The 20,044-nt window shown below is 34.6% G+C and overlaps 1 protein-coding gene and 1 long non-coding RNA gene across 2 annotated transcripts in view; one reads left to right on the forward strand and one right to left on the reverse strand.

Annotated features, from left to right (window-relative positions):
- Nucleotides 1-247: 247 nt before the first annotated feature.
- On the reverse strand, nucleotides 248-2,785 carry LOC117217499 (uncharacterized). The gene is made up of 3 exons (XR_004489574.2): nucleotides 2,192-2,785; nucleotides 1,031-2,104; nucleotides 248-770 (listed from the first exon to the last, which is right to left on the reverse strand). It is a non-coding gene; the product is annotated as an uncharacterized LOC117217499 (long non-coding RNA).
- A 256-nt stretch (nucleotides 2,786-3,041) lies between these two features.
- The window catches only part of LOC117217494 (poly(A)-specific ribonuclease PARN), a 30,728-nt gene continuing 13,725 nt past the window's right edge, over nucleotides 3,042-20,044 (forward strand). Inside the window, exons 1-10 of the mRNA XM_033465130.2 lie at nucleotides 3,042-3,208; nucleotides 4,317-4,530; nucleotides 4,639-4,914; nucleotides 4,981-5,263; nucleotides 5,321-5,442; nucleotides 5,534-5,760; nucleotides 5,842-5,911; nucleotides 5,976-6,031; nucleotides 6,116-6,202; nucleotides 6,482-6,680. Coding sequence (XP_033321021.2) covers nucleotides 3,190-3,208; nucleotides 4,317-4,530; nucleotides 4,639-4,914; nucleotides 4,981-5,263; nucleotides 5,321-5,442; nucleotides 5,534-5,760; nucleotides 5,842-5,911; nucleotides 5,976-6,031; nucleotides 6,116-6,202; nucleotides 6,482-6,680 — 1,553 coding nt within the window. The 5' untranslated portion in view covers nucleotides 3,042-3,189. The remainder of the gene's footprint in view (nucleotides 3,209-4,316; nucleotides 4,531-4,638; nucleotides 4,915-4,980; nucleotides 5,264-5,320; nucleotides 5,443-5,533; nucleotides 5,761-5,841; nucleotides 5,912-5,975; nucleotides 6,032-6,115; nucleotides 6,203-6,481; nucleotides 6,681-20,044) is intronic.

Below are 20,044 nucleotides of genomic sequence, written 5' to 3' on the forward strand. Positions count from 1 at the left end.
AAAAATTTCTGTATAAACCAAAATGACTTAAAAAAATATATATAAAATATATAAAATACTATATAAATATATAAATAATTATATTATAATTTTATATATTTATATATAAATATATAAACTTATAAAATATATAAAAATATATAAAAATATAAATATAAAAAATATATATAATATAAATATAAAAGTAGGAACCAATAACAAGACCTACAATACGTTTAACATTAAGAAAAAAGTGAGAAGAAAGTAAAAAGAATACATAAATATACACATTACGCAAAGATAATAGAAAATAACATATCTTACAATATAACTTAATAATATACGCGTAATAAAATAAACCTAATTATACATATACACCTAAAACTAAGTGAATACGTAAATCTACTCTGAAGCAAAAAGTAACCAGAAAACATACTAATTCATGAACCTAAGTATAAACTTGTGCTACTATATAATGATTACATATGGTTTATATACCCGCTTGAAATTTATTCAGAAATCGAACGCGTCTACCCCTGCGAATTTTAACCCGATCATCCGACGCATGTAAATCAACCTCATCAAATTGAGTCGACTGTTCGCAATTGTTTGAACTCCCATTTTCAAAATGATTAGTCGATTGAAAATTGTCTTCTTCAGCCGGAATGAAAACGGATTTTATTGTTTTGCCGTTGATATCAATAGCAAAGTTCTCGTCACTCCAAGATCTTGAAAGGACCATCACAAGGCAACTGTGATGCGCCTTTGGCAGCATCGCGTCGTAAAAATACCTGCGAAAAAGTAATTAACTGTTTTAAAATAAAGGTATTTATAGTGGAAACAAGTATCGGTTTAAAATGTTTCAGGCTGTCGCGTCAATTTATAGCTTTATTGTATACTATTGAGTAACACATATGAAGAAAACGTATTTTTCTCTTTTTTGTTGACGACTTTTCGCATTCATACAGTATATTCAATTATTCCTATGGAAATTGTTCACCGTACGGCGCTACAGTTCAATCAAAAATAACAAGATAATGTGTCCTCTTACCTTGAATTCGTTGGATTAACTAACTAGACGTTTAAACGGTTTCCCGATAGCGGACTGTTCAAAAGCGACACAGAACTACATTGTTCAAATCCTTGCGTTACTAGGTTGCTGCATATGAGATATTGAATTTTCATGATCTGCAAATGTTTGTCTGCTTATGTTATATTGTTATTATTGTGTATTTCCAGCGTCATGTTTTGCCTACTTGCACAAAGTAGAGCAGAAGGCGACCGGGCTTTATGAATGTTCGCATTAATTTAGGATTTAGAAAAGAAAAGAATTTAGAATTTTTTAAATATTTCTCTAAGCTGTTCAAGATTCCCTGTGCTAGTCCTAAGCCTATGTGATTTATTGCTACGTCGCTGCTAAGGTCGACGGAGTCGGTCAAGCGTGTGATGTCGCACGCGACGCGGCTCCTTTGATACGAATTCCCGGAAGACGACACAAAATGGCTGTTTTGGCGTGAGTCAGATAAGTAAAACCGTGGAGCTACAAGGTACGTTAACACCCTCTATGGGCCGTATTTTTTTCTTAAATATAAACAAATTTATGCAACGGAAAATCTATTATTATAAACCTATGTATGCTAATTAAAAATATATTTAACAGTTTAAACAACTTTATTCTAATTAATTCGATTTGTAACTTTGAAGTAACGACGGCTTACAATGTTTCCACTTCTGTGCATAAATGCTTAAGCGTGAAATTCCATAAAACAGTTTGAATTTGGGGTTAAACATAGATGTACGTTGCATTTGGAACTGGTTGCCAAATAGTTTTTTGTGGTCTTGAATTTTCCTCATCCGATGATAATTCGGTACTAAATTCATCGTCACTGTCAATAATATTTATGCGTCGTCTGGTAAATGCTACTGGACGATCTTCATCGGACTCAGTATCTAATAAAGAATCTTCGGATCTGTTGCCGCTGATGTGTCTAATTCTAATTCCTCTTTTATTTTTATACGATTTTCTATCCATATTTTGAGTATTTGATATATAAATTTGAAAATAGGAGAAAGCACAGCTATTATCCCAAATACACTCGAATCTGCCACAATATCTCAATGTAACCTGAAAGTTACAAAACTGTATCATATACAAATAGTAACAAAATGATTATTGAAAAGCAAATAAATAAATTGTTATTGATATACGAACCCAGAGCTATTATATACGCTTTTTTTATTTAGTAAACACCGACAAGAGCACAAATAATCCCAATTGCACAAGATGGTCCCTTTGGTTTCTATCTACAGACAACTTGTAAGGTATTTATTTTGACATTTCAGGTTGACGGTGCTGCCAACCGTCATCAATCTTGTTATTGGCTATTTCAGAGGCATTATATAATTAAGACGTATACATCATCTTGTGAAAAAAGACTAAAACTATTTGATAAAATGTGGATATATTAGCTTGTGACTTGAAAGTTACATGGGCCCATAGAGGGTTAACAATCGCAACAAACGTTTATAGTCAATTCTCCGTCGAGTCGAAGCATGTGGCCTCCGTATTGTCGTCGAACGTATGTCCAAATAGCATAACTCCACTGATTATTTTCTTTTGAATGACATACATGCATTGAGCATCGTTCACAAATTCGCTGGAAAATGTGGTCGAGAATCCGACGGGGCGAAAAGTTCAAGTCGAATATCGCGCCGCGTGTTTCAGATGGAGGCGCCAGCCGTACGGATGCGCTAAAAGAGTGAGATCGCAAGCACGGTAAAGTGAGACAAGCTATTTTGGTTGTCGGTGCGACTCGTTTCGCATGTGTTGTGCTGATGTCGTGTTGTTTTGCTCACTCGCTATTTCCTTTCTTCGTCATTGACTACGAGGGCAGCACTGTTCAGTTGTGAATCGTCAGCCAATCGGAGCACAGTAATTCGTTACATTCTCTCAATTCAAGAACCTCGTTGCCTCCGAATACGGTTCTTGAATGGAGAGATTACTGCACATGTGTCCCGTAGAAGAATTCTTAATTCACGAACTTCCCATTAGGTGTCGCTCGCAGAACCATTTTCATCGAATTTTTGTGATCTTCTATAATTATTGATCCATGTTTAAGCTCAGTTCCGGGTATGTAAAATAGAAACTCAGAAATGTTTGCTGTTGGTGGATGTGGAATATGTGGATAAACAACTGACGAGGTTAAAAAAATGGAAGTAACTCGATCGAGTGAGTAATCGGATGCATCAGTTCACACACAATACACAATTCACACTCTAAACCATTACAACCAAACTTCACAATGTACTCCTAACACTGTTCTCTTCTGTCATCAATTATTCCAAAATTTTGTCTACACATTTGTCTTTTCTTGTACGAATATATAATAAACTCGCTATTTTTGTTTATTTAAAAATAAATGTTTTAACATAGTTCAATATAAATACGTACTGTACTTGTATATTAAATTCCACGTGTTTCATCAATCCTGTTCCCTCCAATTTTCAAACAAGCTTTGACTTGCATAAATTATCCTAAATAATTAGTTTCTTCGGAAATTACAATTACAATGCAACTATTTTTACACAAGATTTCACGTAATTGCATTGTGATGCAGTTCGAAGAGATCTATTTATTATTCTAGAAGCAAGTTTCAATTTTCATTTCCTTTGAGGTTATGTTTGTTTCATTGTAAACAACTTGTTTGTTTAAGAGTTATCATTAATGGAGAATTATTTTTTACGAAAGATTTCATACAAATTTATTATCATTTAGTTTATGGATACTTATTTAATACTATAAAAGTGAGCTTTCGTCCGATTTTCATTTCCTTTTAGGTTAAATTCGAATCAATATAAACAAACACGTAAAATAATATTCTTTAATATAGTTTATTGCAACGAACAGCGTGATTCTATTTGAACTATTAATATCTGCAGATACTAAATTATTATTTAAGGCAGATCATAATAATTGTTAATACCCATTTTGTATGTACATGTAATCTAATTCGTGCTTAATATTAATCACGATTTGTCATAACTGTTTGTGTTTGAAATGTTTATAATTAATCGGAACTTTATACTAATAGTATATGACAGGTATATCCACAATCTGTTATATTATTTTAATTTTTTCACCTTACATCCTACTCCCTATTCCATCGCACAATGTAATTATTTTCTGTAATACTATACTGAATGTATAATGTGTATACTTCTAAAAATTTGTTAACTGTAAAACTGTGGTTAAAACAAATGCTTTTATAAATGTATTGAATTCAATATTACAATGTATGTATTAAAATATTATACATCTAACATTAAATTCTGTTTAGATTTTCAGGAGGTCCTCTCAGAATTGGACGATGTTATAAAAAATGCATCGTTTCTTGCAATAGATGGAGAGTTCACAGGACTCAATTCAGGTCCTGATGCTGGTGCCTTCGACATACCTGCTCAGTACTATACCAAATTACGAGCAGGTTCAATGGACTTTCTTCTTATACAAGTTGGCCTGTCTGTTTTCACATTTGATAAACATACAAACAAGTATGTTTTGTTTCTTTTTTTACGTTTTTGTTCTGGATTACACGTTTCATCACTACCACATTAAATTATTTATTACTATGTTTTAAAGGTTGTGATATTTCTTTAAAGGTACAGTCAGCGATCCTACAACTTTTATGTTTTCCCGCGACCCCTCAATCACACAGCTCCAGATTCGAGGTTCATGTGTCAAGCATCAAGTATAGCATTTCTGTCAGCACAAGACTTTGATTTCAACAAACTATTCAAATTAGGCATTCCTTATCTGACGACAAGTGAAGAAGAGGTGCTAGTAAAACGATTAGAAGAGAGGCAAAAAGCAAGGGAAGAAGTGCCAGAACTGATTCCCATTCCGGAAAAAGACAAACCTCAAATCACAGAAATTTGGTGAAGCGATCAACAGCATTGTTTATTTCATTTTATGGAATAATGTTTAACTGTATATCATTCCAGCTCGAGGATAGAGGAATTCATAGCTTCTGATGCAGAACAAATGACGATAGAGAAGTGTAATGCATACATAAGGAAGCTAGTGCATCAAGAAGTGAGAGTGAGATGGCCGAACAAATTGAGAGTGGAAAGTAAAATTGATTATTTGGGGCACAGTCTTGTGGTGCAGAGATCTGGGACCAAGAAAGAAGAAGAACAAAAGGATGCGGAGAGGAGGGAGAGAGAAAAGATGGAGATCAAGGAAGCTGTTGGCTTGAGTAGTCTCTTGAGAAAGATTGCTGACTCTGTATGTTGGCTGATCCTCGCTTGGTTAATTATGATAATAACTTATACTTTATTCTAGGGGAAATTGATAGTCGGTCATAATATGCTGTTGGATATCTGTCATATTGTACACAAGTTCTTCGGACAATTACCAGAAAGTTACTTGGAATTTAAGTCTCTTGTTCATAGCTTGTTTCCTAGGTAAGATTTGAAAATATGAACTATTAATGAAATATATTTATTGAAACAACAATTTTAAATTGTGAATTAATCGTTTAATTTTTTTCTTCAGGATTTTAGATACAAAAGTGCTTTGTGAGTCGCCAGAGTTTAAAGAGAATGTACCATTATCGAATTTGAATGTATTATTAGAAAGGGTTAGTAAAGCTCCATTTGAAATTCCTGAAATAGAGTCTATTGAGGGTAGGAGTTATTCGACATCAGTAGAGAAATGCCACGAAGCTGGGTACGATGCCTATATAACCGGAGTATGCTTCATTGCACTGTGCAATTACTTAGGTAAGTATTTGTAGTTTGAGGAAGTACTGTAAATATTAACTATTTTTCTGTGTGTATATTGTGAATGATTATGTTTTGTAGGTCGTTTACAGAAACCGGAAGTGCCCATAGTTCTTGCAGACTCACCTCTCTTGAATCCATTTTTAAACAAGTGTGTTTCTTTTTACAAAATTTATGTTTTAAGACTGTACTCACAGCGTGCAATTTTGTTTTAGGCTTCTTATAGCAAGGTTAAAAGATTATCCCTATATCAGCTTAGTGGATAAAGATCGTAAGTTTCTTCTACATAACTTCCTATTCTTCCAAATTGAATCTAATGCTAATTTGTTAATGATGTTAATTTCTCTTGTTACAGCGAATCCAAGCAGGGATCATGTGTTCCATTTAACATTCCCGAAGGAGTGGAAGATTAATGACATTATTCAGTTGTTTAGCCCTTTTGGTAAGCTACATTTTTAATAATCTTATTGTAAGACATTATTTTATTTTTTACGAGAGCAAAATTGTATTTCTTTCTACATGTAATACGGTGAAAATGGTCAAATTTTTATTTTTCTGTGTACTGTAAACGTTTAATACTATTTTTTTTTTGACATTAGTTGATTTAAAGTTTTCAACAAAAATGGGATCGTATGATCTTTCGTGTAACCATTTCTGAGGATCCTACGAGGATCAACAACGTAACATACATATATGAAATAAATTCCTGTTTTTGTTCCAGGAGGAGTATATGTATCATGGTTGTCTGATACATCCGCATATGTAGCATTGAACCGTCGAGAACAGGTCATCTCGGCAACGAAATGTTTATTTAAAAAAAAACATACACCATACAAGATACAAAAGTATGTGGACCATCAGGCATCGTTTGATGTGAACAACGACAGGGGAGAACGTAAAAGAAAACTATCTTCCATCGAGTGAGTAATTTCTATATGAATTTCTATAGTTCCAAAGATGACAGAAATATGCCCCCGAACTCAAAACTGCATATTCTACAGTTACAGGAAATGCTCCAAAATATAGAATTCTGCTTTTTCCTATAGCTACGAAAAAAATGGAATTTTTTATTTTCCTCCTATCTTCTGTACTACATGTCATTGTAATAACAAGTATGTTTTGTTGAAACAAAATTTGTTAAAATTTATCATGTATAGGGGGTGTACATTAGAGAACTATTTTCAGTTTTCTGGTTGAAAATCGTGGTTATAGAAGATTAGAAACAAGATACTCGCATTTTCGCATTTTATGTTAAAATTGAATTTAGCGATTTCTGAATCATTTTCATGAAACTGTCCAAAAAATTGACGCAGGCATCTATGTTCAATTGTACCCAATTACTCAGACATAATACCCAATTTTTTGCAATGTTTAGATTGAAAAACGCAGTTGCGGGAACTTGAAAAATCCATTTACTCTATCCAAAGAAAAATAACATCAACAATCCGCTTGATCCATTGCTTACACCTAATTGAATTTCGAAATAGAATGAACCTGACACACGCAGCTGCTATGAAAATACATATTAAACAATTTCCACCATCTTTGTTTATCAACAACCCTAATTACACAAAATTCAACGGAATTTTGACTTCTCGTTTTAATTTTTTACAAACAGGATCCTGAACCAATTTGGAAAAATTCTTAAACATGAATTGCGATAGCTGCTGTTTATCAGATTTTGTTGAAAATTTAATTAAAAGTTGTAGGTATCTATTTTCCTTCATAACTGCTCTCCCTAAGAAGATAAAGGGGTTGAAGCTTTATTGTTCTGGGTCATTTCTGGACCCCTCTATTCGGCCGTAGCCTCTCCAGTAGCCCAAAGAGAAGGATGAAAGCGTCAAGCATGATCATACGATGGAAACGGGGCGGCGTTCCATGCTATGGACGGCTTCTTAGGGTTTCCTGTACACGGGGGATTTGCATAGGGTCGTAGAGCTTATTTTGAATTAATGCTCGTGACATTCGTTACACGCGTGGCTCGCCTCTCCGTCTCCTCCCCTCTCGGTCATTTTTCTTCGTCCGCCGGCAGGATCACCAGTAAATCAGAGTCCGCGCCGCTGTTGGCGAGACCGTATTTGCCGATCGATTCAAACGGATATCGATAAACCAATCGGCGCGCATTGAGAAATGATTTCTGAACGTTGATTAATGGATCGAAGCGGCTCCTGAATAGCCCGCGGGAAAAAATAGATTCCGTTAGGCACGATCTCCTGGGGATGCGGTTCAAATACACGCCGATCTTAACTTCCGTAATTCTGCAAGGTGGGGGAACTAGGATCTTTGCTGTGTTGTTGCTTTAAAGCAACGTTATTGTGCTGTTCCATTATTCGACTATTTGTTACATTGCTGCAATTATGAGCATTGTCATGTTTTTTCGTTTAACGAACCAAAAGGTAGCATGTTTCAACTATTCGGTGTTATTCAAATTTCTTTAGTTGTGAAACCTAGTAACGAAGAAATAAAATCCGGGGGAATCAGGGAAATTAGAAAAAAAAAATATGGATCTTTTTGTAGAAGTTTAGATTTTGATGTTATAAATGGTAATGTACTCAAAAATGAACGATTCTAAAACGGTGAAATATTTTAAAAAATTTTAACGTTTTATGAAAGTCAAAAATCACATTTCATACATTTTATTCGAATAACGTAAAAACGTACTATCGACTAAACCATTAGGCCCGATCTTACAAAAACCATTTCTCTCTGGTTTCAAACTCAGCTGTTGATTTTCATGAAAGGTTCATAAAGATTGGAACACTGTATCAGTGAAAATAGATATTATATCATGTTGCATCCTTAGCTCCTTACTTATATTCTGACAAAATTAGGTAAACCAGTGTTGTTTCTGTCTGTAGCTGTGAAGTTTGCTATGCCATTGTTAAAAAGGATACTGTGCAAGATCAAACCCTGCTTCAAATACAACGATCTCAATATTCAGAGCTGTAGTTTTCAAGTATTTGTGCGTGACAAATCTTTTTGCAAGAATGTTTGAAGATCTAGATGCTTCCTAATGATTGTTTGTATCCTGCTGCTAATAGGAGTGCCTAACTCTCAATTTAGCAGTCCTAGTCTCCAAATAAAAATATAAATAAGAAATAGAAGCAAAGCTTCCAGCAAGAAGTCTGAAAGATATTTCTAGTCATTGTTTGGATTCAATTTAGTGTTCCAATGATAACAGGGATGTTAGATCTTCAGCTTAATCATTCTAGTCTCGAAATGACAACAGCGGCAGAAAATGAAAACAAAATAACTGTCTCTAGCAAAAACTTTGAGCATGGATGGATTTTCTAATAAAGCTAGAGTGTAGGGGTGTTAAACCTTCAGCCTAATTGTCCTAGTTTTGCGGCAAGGTCTTGAGGCAGGATTTTGAAAGATATTCTCATTTAGTGAAATTGGATTAGTAGATCACATCTAATTTAGTGTCCCAATACTTGCAGAACAGTCATTCCAGCTTGATGCCTCTGGTTGCTACGAACAAATCAGTCAGTCAAGTTAGAAACAAAAAAGGTTCCAAATTTGTTGGAGAAGAAGTAGAAACACGAGACAACAAAAGCATTATTACATGAAATGAAAAGTATTCTGTCAGTGATGGCTGTCGTCCACGTGTCCCTTCTAACTGATTCATACGCGCATTTGCATTTCGGACGCGTCCCCGTCGAGCGGCACGACACGTTATTCGAGGCACGTTGCATTATTCTAATCAAGAGTCTAATACCGGCAAGCTTTTCGTTTTATTCGCATGTGGCCTATGCGGCTCGTTTGTACCCGTAATGAGCGCGATTGGGCGCGCCTCTATGTCGCCGGACAAGGGATAGCGACGGCTTTGAACCATCCATGTGTTGAAACAAACTGCCTGCTTCACTCTTTCTCTAGGACCGACGATTTTTGTCCGCTTTCACTGGTTAATAAAAATTTGTCGCATTGTAGCCATAGAAACACGTACCAGAGAATTTTTTCCAATTTTTTGAATCGAAATCCTAGTTGGGAAAAATGTAACTATAAACAGAGAATATTCGGAAAATCAGAGTTTCGATACAAGTTTAGAAGTGAAATTATTTATAATTTCTTATTTTATATAGTTTGTAATAGGAACATATTGACGTAGCTATCATCCTTAAATATTTCTGAAAAAAATCTGAAGAAAATGCAGGGACAATAGATATGTAATGTCAATATGTAATATTTAGAATTGTCAACAATCTACTGCAAGATCTGCCACTACTACTAAATTTCTATTGAAATCTACTGCTAATTTTTACTAATAATTTATTATAATTGAATTTTTTATGTATATTCTTTTAAGAATCTACTACAATTTAAATTTCTACTAAAAATCCATTATAATTAAATTTTCTATTTGAATCTATAATTAAAATCAATTATAACGTAAATTTCTATTAAAATTTATTATAATTAATTGATATATTGTTATCGTAAAAACATAATTTTGTTTGTAAACTTGTACAAAAATTCTGCTCTTTCCTAAATATTTTCCAATTTGTCGTCTTTTATTTTTTAATTTCTTTCAAGCAGATCTTTGATTGAATATTCTATACTACGCATATTTTATTAATAATCGTCTTTCAAACATATCCAAACGACTTATTTGAAAAGTTACCGTTTTAATAATTATTCAGTACATGATTAACGTACGGCCATAAAATTGTTTATCCTGTGTTTGTATAAACTTCTTCTGAAACGCCTATTTCGAACCTGAATAATTCGTCAAATATCCCCCAACGAGATTGATTTTCCAAGAACTTTATTAATTTCGTTTGAACGACGCAATTAATCACACGGATAATATTTGAAATTCTCAGTCAAGCTAAAGATGCCTTAAAGCCCTCGCAATAAACGTCTCACTGACTGACGACAGCAAGGTTTACGCGCGCCATAACTCAGCTGGTGGACATAGGAAACCCGTGGCGAAAATTCCATAGATTTCCAAAGAGGCAAAAATTTCGAAGTTAGATTTTTTCGGTTTTGGAGCAGCGCAAGAGGGAGCTTTATGATTTACCAGCGTACATAATGAACACGCCATGGCCGGGCACGCGTGTATCCGTTACGGGGGCCTCGCGTGTGCGTGTTCACGGTGCTCCATACGCCCCATAAGCATATATCACTTGACGGTACCAATACATCATTCGGCGAACGCGCGCCAACACCGTCGCGGAGTGCTTCTGTGTCGCATGGGACTTTTATCCGGGGCTTGCGTTACGGCCTTGCGCTGTGCCCTCCCATAACACCACATGGCCCAGCACGTAAACCATATATGTATACCTATAGACATGGGTGCAGATAATTTTCCTGAAGCAAAGGCCAAATCGTCTACGTGACGTCAGAATGAACAAGATGTATAAGCTATGCTAATATGGTGTACAGTAAATTCTCCCTAATTGACGCTCAGCTTGGAAACAAAAATGAACAATTTAGGAAGAGGAGATACGATTATTCGAGCCTTGCGGCTCGATTGTCAACGACTATAAAAACGAGCCTGAAGGTTAAATTAATTGTACCTGCTTTTCCCAAATTGTTCATTTTTATTTTCAGGCTCAGCGTCAATTAGGCAGAATTGTAACTTGTAATTAGGGAGAAAATAACTTTGATATAAACATAACCTGCAATTTCGAAAGAGCGACCGTTCGAGTAAACGCTTAATTTTGAGAAAACGAATTCAATCTATTAAATATGAGATATGCATATTCTGAGAATTAAATATAATTTTGCAGAATGTATTTAAAGTTTCATTGAGATGCGTTGAGTCATTGAGATGAGTTCAGTCTGTAATTATTTTTTTATAATTTATTCTAGTTTAAAGGAATAATAAGAACAGTACGTAGACGCCTGGAGAAGAACTATTTATTTATAATAACTGATTAACGAATCAAATAGTTTTCGTTAGCCTGCTTCTTTTACTTCTGTAAATTTAAAAAAGAAATGTTACAATTATACGAATATATTTTATTTTTGATTCGCGTTAAAGTATCAGTAAAAATATAAAAGTTACTTTATGTTTATAATTACCCAAAGCACTGTAGCTGGTCTCCTTTAGCTGAGACACCCTATATATTTAAATTTTAGAAAAACTTAACAGAATATCATATTTGTATACTTTGTTTATAGCTAGGTTGTATAGCACTTCTTCGCCCTTAATAACTACCCTAATACAACGAGACAATTTCTGTGTGTGTGTGTGTGTGTGTGTGTGTGTGTGTGTGTGTTCTGTACGTCTCCATTTACTATCATTCCCAGTTCTTAATAACAGAATAATCATTAGTATAAATGAACACTATCTCGTATTTAATAAATTATGTATGAAATGTTCATCACAGTTCGGACTCGCTATACGGGATGTCCCAAAAGTGTCGTAAACCCTCGAAGGATGATTCCTGGCATCATTTGAAGCAGCTTAACGAAAATTTTCTCCGCTGCTTCATTAAAGAGTTATTAACGAAAAACGTGAATCAATCAGAGAACAAATACGGCTGGCGCGTTTCGGCATGATGGCAAGCTCGACACGGCATTGGCCGCGGAGACGGGGCATTAATCGTACTCGCTCTCTGATTGGTCAGTGTTTTTCGTTAATAACTCGTTAACGAAGCCGCGGAGAACATTTCCGCTAAGGAAAAAGTTACTTCAAATTACTTCGGGAATCTCTTTCCAAGGACCTGCAATCATTTTGGGAGACCTTGTATAAAAGGAATACAATATAACCCTGTACAAAAGCTATGAAAAGTAGATATTTCTTTTCGAATACTATCTCATTGCAGCCAGTATTTAAATGATTGATACTAAGATCCACGGAGCACTATTTTTGTTCTCCTATAAAAATAACAAGCGCATATACTTATTCAAATTGTTGACGATTCTAATCATAATATATTAGTAAATTCCCCATAAATATCAAACGCCGTAAATAATAAAATTTGGAAGCTGTAAAAATAAGGTAAACCCAGTGCACGGCTCGTTTGAATCCGACCGAAAGTTCGAGTCTGTAAACTTCTCGGGCAAAGCATCACTTCCGACGTTTCGAATATCGCAACCTAATAAAAACGCGCGAACCCGATAATTAACAGACTCGGAACTTTTCGCGTTCGCAAGTCAAGAAAGAAGACCAAAAAAAAAAAAAATACGTCAGATAGTTCGTACGCATGCATTAGTGGTTGGGCCGATAGAAACATCTCGGTATGTTATGCGTGCGTCTAGGCCGTAATTAAAACTTTTCCAAGCGGGATTCCTTATCAGTCGCTGGGCGAGGAACACCGGCAACGAAGAGGCCGTGGTTGCTTTGCATATCTGGCCGCGTAACTAACCTCGCCGATTCGAGGCGTGCAGACCGCGAATCGAAGTAATTCGCGGCAAGTAATGACGATTTACGATGCAGATCACCGCCGCACAGCATTAAGCTATTAATATCAGTCGTAGGTGCATTAACCCGCGGCACGGTCACCTAGAGATTACTCACCGTCCCGGCGTGCACCGGCCGAATAATGCCCCGACAGCTTATTAAACGTAATTTATTCACATTTCGGCTAATTAATTCACCATTAATTTATCGTCTTATACACTTTATCCAGCTCTGGCCGTCGTCGATCTGCTATAAACTTTCGTTTATCGATGCGTCGAACATTGTCGTAAACGTAAACGTTCTAACTGGCCGTTAAATTGATTGAACACGGTCGTAGAACCGGGACGAAGGGACTTACGATCGTCGGTTATGTTATTATACAGAATCTTCCAATAAGAGCGATAGAACTCTACATTATTGCAACCGCCATATTCGTTGGTCACATGTTCCATACTAAATTCAAAATTCATACAAAAAAATAAAGTGGGCTTTATATACTAAATTCTCTCCAATTGTTGGTCAGCTTGAAAACAAGAATGGACAATTTGGGAAGAGGATCGAGCCGCGAGGCTCGAATAATCGTATCTCCATTTCCCAAATTGTCCATTATTGTCTACAACCTGAGGAACAATCCGAGAGAATTTATTATGTTCGGTAGCACAGTAAATTCTCCCTAATAGTCCCGCCACTTGGAATCGAAAGTGGACAACTTAGGCAGACCAGACACGATTCTTCGAGCCTCGCGGCTTGCCTTTATAGTTTCCAGCATCTCAAAGAGAGAGTGAGTGAGTGAGAGAGAGAGAGAGAAAGAGAGAGAGAGAGAGAGAGAGAGAGAGGGAGAGAGAGAGAGAGAGAGAGAACGAAATTCGGGGCAGTCGGTAAACTTAAAAGCCAGCGGCCAGCATATCGGTGTACATTAATACAAATACACAATAATGCTGGAATAAAAACAATGCCTTAACTTTCTTATTTTCAATTTTTTATACATAAACATACGTACAACGTATTGGCGAGATTTTTGCAATTAAAACGATACCAAACACGACATGCTTTAGACCATATTTATTTAAGTACAATCGCCTCGGAAAGTACGTTAACCCCTTTTCAAACGGAATAATTTTTTTAAAATTGGTTCAAAAGACTTGAATATTTTTGTGATGTTAGACCAACTAGTTTTCTTTGAAATGTGTATACAAAAAGTTTTTTTAGATTGCAATTGATTGGGTTTGTTAACTTTAGATTTACGGAGCACGAAAAACAGTTATTTTATATTAATTTGTAAAGGTAACAATAAGACATTTATTTTGATTTTTAAGAAGTGTTATTGTAATATTTGCCATAAGTAACATATAAATTGAATAAATAATTTATAAATGTATCTTTACGATATGAATAATTATTATATTATATATAATTATATAATATATAATATATAATATATATATTATATAATATAATATATATAATTATATAATAATTATAATATATATATATAATAATTATTATATAATTAGTAATCCGTCATTTTGACAGGTCCTTTAAATCTAGTGGTAAAAATATTAAAGAATGATGTTTTTTAAACTTTTATATCGGAGTCCGTAACTAAAATTTAAAAAATGCATTTTGTAGATCACGGTATCCATGTTTGGTCTTATTTTAATCAAAAAATTATCAGCAATACGTTAAAAAAAACTTCGGTGTTGAAATGTTGGAATTAAAAAAGTTACGTCATTGTATTTCGAGTTGTCATTCCGAGAATTCTAGTTGAAGCGTGCCGCATCATACGCTTGACCGACTCCGCCGAACCTTAGCATAGGCGTAGGAATAGCACAGGGGCAATGTAAACAAGTCTCTAACAAGGACTATGTATTAGGGAGAATTTACTGTACTTGGCAAGTTATCATGATGATATATACGGTTGCGCAAAACATTTATTGAAATCATACAAATTTATCATCATAGTTCATGTGCAATTTGAACAACGTTTTTAGTGCAACTCGTTCGATTTATGGTGAACATAATCGACCAACAGAGTTTAGTGGAAAAATTTGAAGCCGCTGGTTCAGTTGTTGATGTACACGTTACGACACGTCAGCATAGGAGAAGAAGTGAAAGGAATATTTCTACTGCGAGGGAAAGTATTGTTGGGAATCCAAATTTATCGATTTTGTGTCGTTCTTAAGAATTGAACATTCTCTGCGGCGTATTCACTGCATCAAACGCAATCGCGACGGTCATTTAAATGATATTGTATTTCATGTTTAATACCATCGAATGTACATCAGAATAAAACACAATGAACACTACATTATCTATTATAGTTTTCATTTTATTTCAATTCCAAGTTCCGTCGCTCTTATTGAAAGACCCCGTACATAGGGTAATGATCCCAATAAACGACACATCATCTATATGTTTTTAGCTGAAATTTACGTAAAAATTCACTTTTTCTTGCATTTTGTTGGGATTATGGAATGAAAATGAATATGATTCTAATTCTTTTCTTAAAAAGACTATTTTATTCCTTTATCGAGAGAAAGTATATGGGCGAAAACGATCGAGCGACCAAACTCTACTGAGAGTCCGGTAAGAAAAAAACGCTTCTTTTATACCCTTCTTGGGTTCGTCTTATCCACCAATCAGAGACGTTTATTTGTCGCGTTTCACATTGTATACGTGACGCTGGGATCCCCAAACAGTCAGGGCACGATGTGTATCTAATGGTACCGGTGATGATGTATCGCGGTATCTATTATATACAGTTTACATCACCGTCGTTGCCCGCTGACGGAACCGACGAAAATGTAAACCGATATCTTAGTATCTTAGTACTAAGTAAACTATAGATTAATTTTTGTTCGAGGCTAAAATTTCAACACATTTCATTTTGCTTAGTTTCTTGATTATACAACTAACTATTTTCGACGGTTTAAATTTACTATGAAATTAATGAAAGATAAAAGACCACTTGTACCAATTACCGTGGCCCAAATATTTGTGTAGCGGCTATCTCCAGACTCGCCAGCAGATGGATCTTGCTTTCCCGCAAGTAACCGATCCGTCCTCAATTTGTATACATACGGACTTTGTCCGTCCTTCCAACATCTCAACGTCTAAGACAAGGGCCCGCTAGAATAACCTTACTGATGAGTCCTCTAGCGGGTCCCAGACGAAACGCTCTCGCTTTTCTTTTCCCACAATTCCGCCATTTCAGCCGCCGCTAAATCTCAAATTTGTTTTTCATGCATTTTTCAATGTATTTATATCGAATCGACCGTCCGATAAACTGTCCAATTTAAATTAAGCTATTAAAGTATATAAATTGTATTATACATAGGGTATGGGCACGATCGATATTTCTACAAATTATTTACATACAGTATATGTAAATAATAATTTTTAACGAAATTAAATGATTAGTAGGAAAACTATATTTATATTTCAATTTAATATAAATCGTAAAACCTACAAATGTTGTCTTGAAATGTGCGGATTTCCTAAATAATTTCGAAATTACCATATTAATGTCTTAAAGTTCGCTAAGTTTACACACACTATACATCCCAAAAATGGAAATGGGTTCCCTGAGGTCATTTGAGGTAACTTTTTTCTCGGCGAAAATGCAATCCGTGGCTTCTTTTACGAGTTATTAACGAAAAACAGTGACCAATAAGAGGCGAGATCAGCTGGCACAAGATGGGCATTGAGCCAATGAGCGGATCTGGGCTTCGTGCACTTGTTAGCTGGGTCGTCTCGGCCAAGCCCGTCTCCCATTGGTCAGTGGTTTTCGTTAATAACTCGTGAACAAATCAGCGGATTGCATTTTCACCAAGGAAAAAGTTACCTCAAATGACCTCAGGAACCTTCCATTTCTGGATTGCGAGACATTTTTAGAACACACTGAATAGTATGTATAAACTTTAGCGTGCGTTTAAGACATTACTACGCTAATTTCGAATTTATTTATAAAATGCACACACTTTTCAAGAGAACATTTGTAAGTTTTACGATTTATATTAAATTGAAGTATATAAATATAGTTTCACTACTAAATATTTGATCTACTTTATCTCGTATAATGATTATTATAAATATTTTTGCGTACCGATAGACTGCATTTTTTAACTAGAAATAATTCTACCTTCGCTATCAATTGTTCAACTTTGTTAAAATTCCGTCTAAACTACACTTTACATATGCTTACATATGTTTTCATTGACATTATGATCTCACTGACATGTATGATGCATAAACATAAAATATATTATAATTTACATGTAACACAAGATATTATAATATATTGTATTATAATATATATGTAATACAATATACTATTGTCACATACAAATGACACAAGATTCATATTGTAATATGTAATATAACATTGAATCATATATTATAGTATACATATAACAGAATATAATATTATAATACCTGTATAATGAAATATATTATAATATATGTATAATACTTTAATATTGTAGTTATAATGTAAATATTGTGTTATATTTACATTATAATATGTAATACAATATAATATATAATTTTATTATATATTATTATTTATATTATATATATAATTTATATATATATATATATATATATATATATATATATATAATATATTTATTATATATTATACATTATAATATATTCTATTATATCTATAATATAGCACAATATCTATATATTATAGATATAATATATAATATTATGTATGTACAATAATACATTTATATGTATTATATATATAAATATAGATTTTATAATAAATATATTATAATGCATAATACTTCAATATTGCATTGCACATACACATAGCACAATATGTATAATACATAACATTATACGTATACAATAAATATACGTTTTATAATACATTAACTATTATAATAAAATATATTATAATGTATAATACTTCAATATTGTATTACACAATATAATATAAATATTGCGTTATGCGTATTGCATTATAATACCTGTATGATACAAAGTATAGTATAATATAATTGTTCACGCACAGTATAATGCTTCAGGGTTTAATTCAACTTGCAAGAAGGCGTATAATAAATAAATAAATAAATAATAAAGTGAACTGTTCTCGAATACCGCAAATTAAAGAACGCGACTAGACATCGGATTCGTTAATGACTCGCGGCGTATTAATAACCACGGCTATCTTAATAATCGTATTTAAAGCCATTGCGAGAGCAGAACGGGAGGTAAAACGGGAGGTAGTTCTTCGGCTGCTCGGCGCAATAAAAAGGGCAACGGGAAAAGGTAGCTGTCTCTACCGAAACGACGCACAGCTCACGGCGAAAATTGGCCGGTAATAACGGCGCGGGGGGCTCGGGTGAACGACGATGCACGGAGGCCATTACCGGATTTTTCCGCAATAAGCTATTTCGATTTACCGCGGGCGCGTTTGAATCTTAATCTTTTTCCAATTTGCCGGCGTTACAGAAAGGCGTTCGCCTCGATCGCTCTCGGATCCGGCGTCGGTCGTTTCGAGGCAGGTAATTACGCGAATGGTCAAGCACGGTAACCTGTTCCACAGCAATTAATATACACGTACGAAGAAGGGACAGTTCCCCTTTCTCTCCGTTTTCCTGCCCGACCCGGCAGCCTCCCCCGTCGAACAGCCGTCGTAATAAAATCCCCGGCCGTGGAACAGATATCGATATTTATTGGACAGTCACGGAAATATACGATTCGTAATTAATACCTGTGCTCCATTAACGGAAAAATACAGTGTGTCGATGGAACGATAAATGTCGCCGTTATGATCGCCGCTAATCCACGCGAGCCACGCCTCGAGTCTCTTTCCCGCGGAATTTAGGGTAAGTGTCCTCCGACGATTGCACGGTTGCCCGGTGACAATTAGACGTGAATCTACATTTTTGTTGAGATCGAACTGCGTATTAATGATCAGATTATTATCGACGAAACTGAACAACGTTTGCCCAAACGTTTCGTTTTAGAAGAGGGCAAACGGGGTTTATGACGTAGGATATGTCATGCGAAAACTTAATACAGGAGAGTCTAGACTCTTTCTAGACGATTTCTAGAAATCGTTTGTGTAATGTACAGCGGCTAACAAAAGTATCGGTGCACCCTCTAAAGGCAATTACTATTTTAAAATTTAGCTAAATGATTTTAATTCTTTTTAGATGATAGAGGGACTCGTCTACTAGACGATGACTGAAATGCTCTTTTTTTCTTAATTTTGCTATTACTTGGAATGACTGAAAAATAAAAATTTCTCATTTTTTAATTTTTTGATCTGAGCTTATAACGAAAGTTTAAAAAAATCTCCGTAACTTATATGCATGTTGAAAATTTTATCGATATTGGTTCACGTTGTTATGAGTTACAACCAATTGAAAATCGCAAAAATCGCAGTTTTATCACGATTTTGACCAAAAACTGGAAGAAATCTGCAGTTTTTAAAATTCGTCAACATCCGTAGCTCGACTCGCATATAAGTTACCAAGATCTATGAAATTTTTTTAAAAAACGAGGGTTTTTAATTTTTTCTTTTCATTCCAAGTAATAACAGAATTAAAAAGAAAAGTTTTTTAGTTATCGTCTAGTACACTAGTCTCTCTATCATCTAAAAATAATTCAAGTAATTTAGTTCAGTTTTGAAAAAGTTATTGCGTTCTGAAATGTGTACCAACACTTGTGGGTCACTGTATATGTGTATGCATGCGTTTGAGATAATTCTACTAAGATCTGCTTACCTCTTAAACGTATAATTAATTTGACATTTTAAAAATAAGTTGGTTGTTGATTAACTGGTTAAAGGTTATCAAATACGGATGCGTTTTATTTTTGTGTGACGGTACTCGATATAATTGATAAATTAATACGTCGATTAAGTGATACATGAAAACGCTCAATACTCGAGTGTTATCAACAATTTTATAATTT

This window comes from Megalopta genalis, chromosome 5 (genome assembly GCF_051020955.1).
Source record: "Megalopta genalis isolate 19385.01 chromosome 5, iyMegGena1_principal, whole genome shotgun sequence".
Classification (NCBI taxonomy): Eukaryota; Metazoa; Arthropoda; class Insecta; order Hymenoptera; family Halictidae; genus Megalopta; species Megalopta genalis.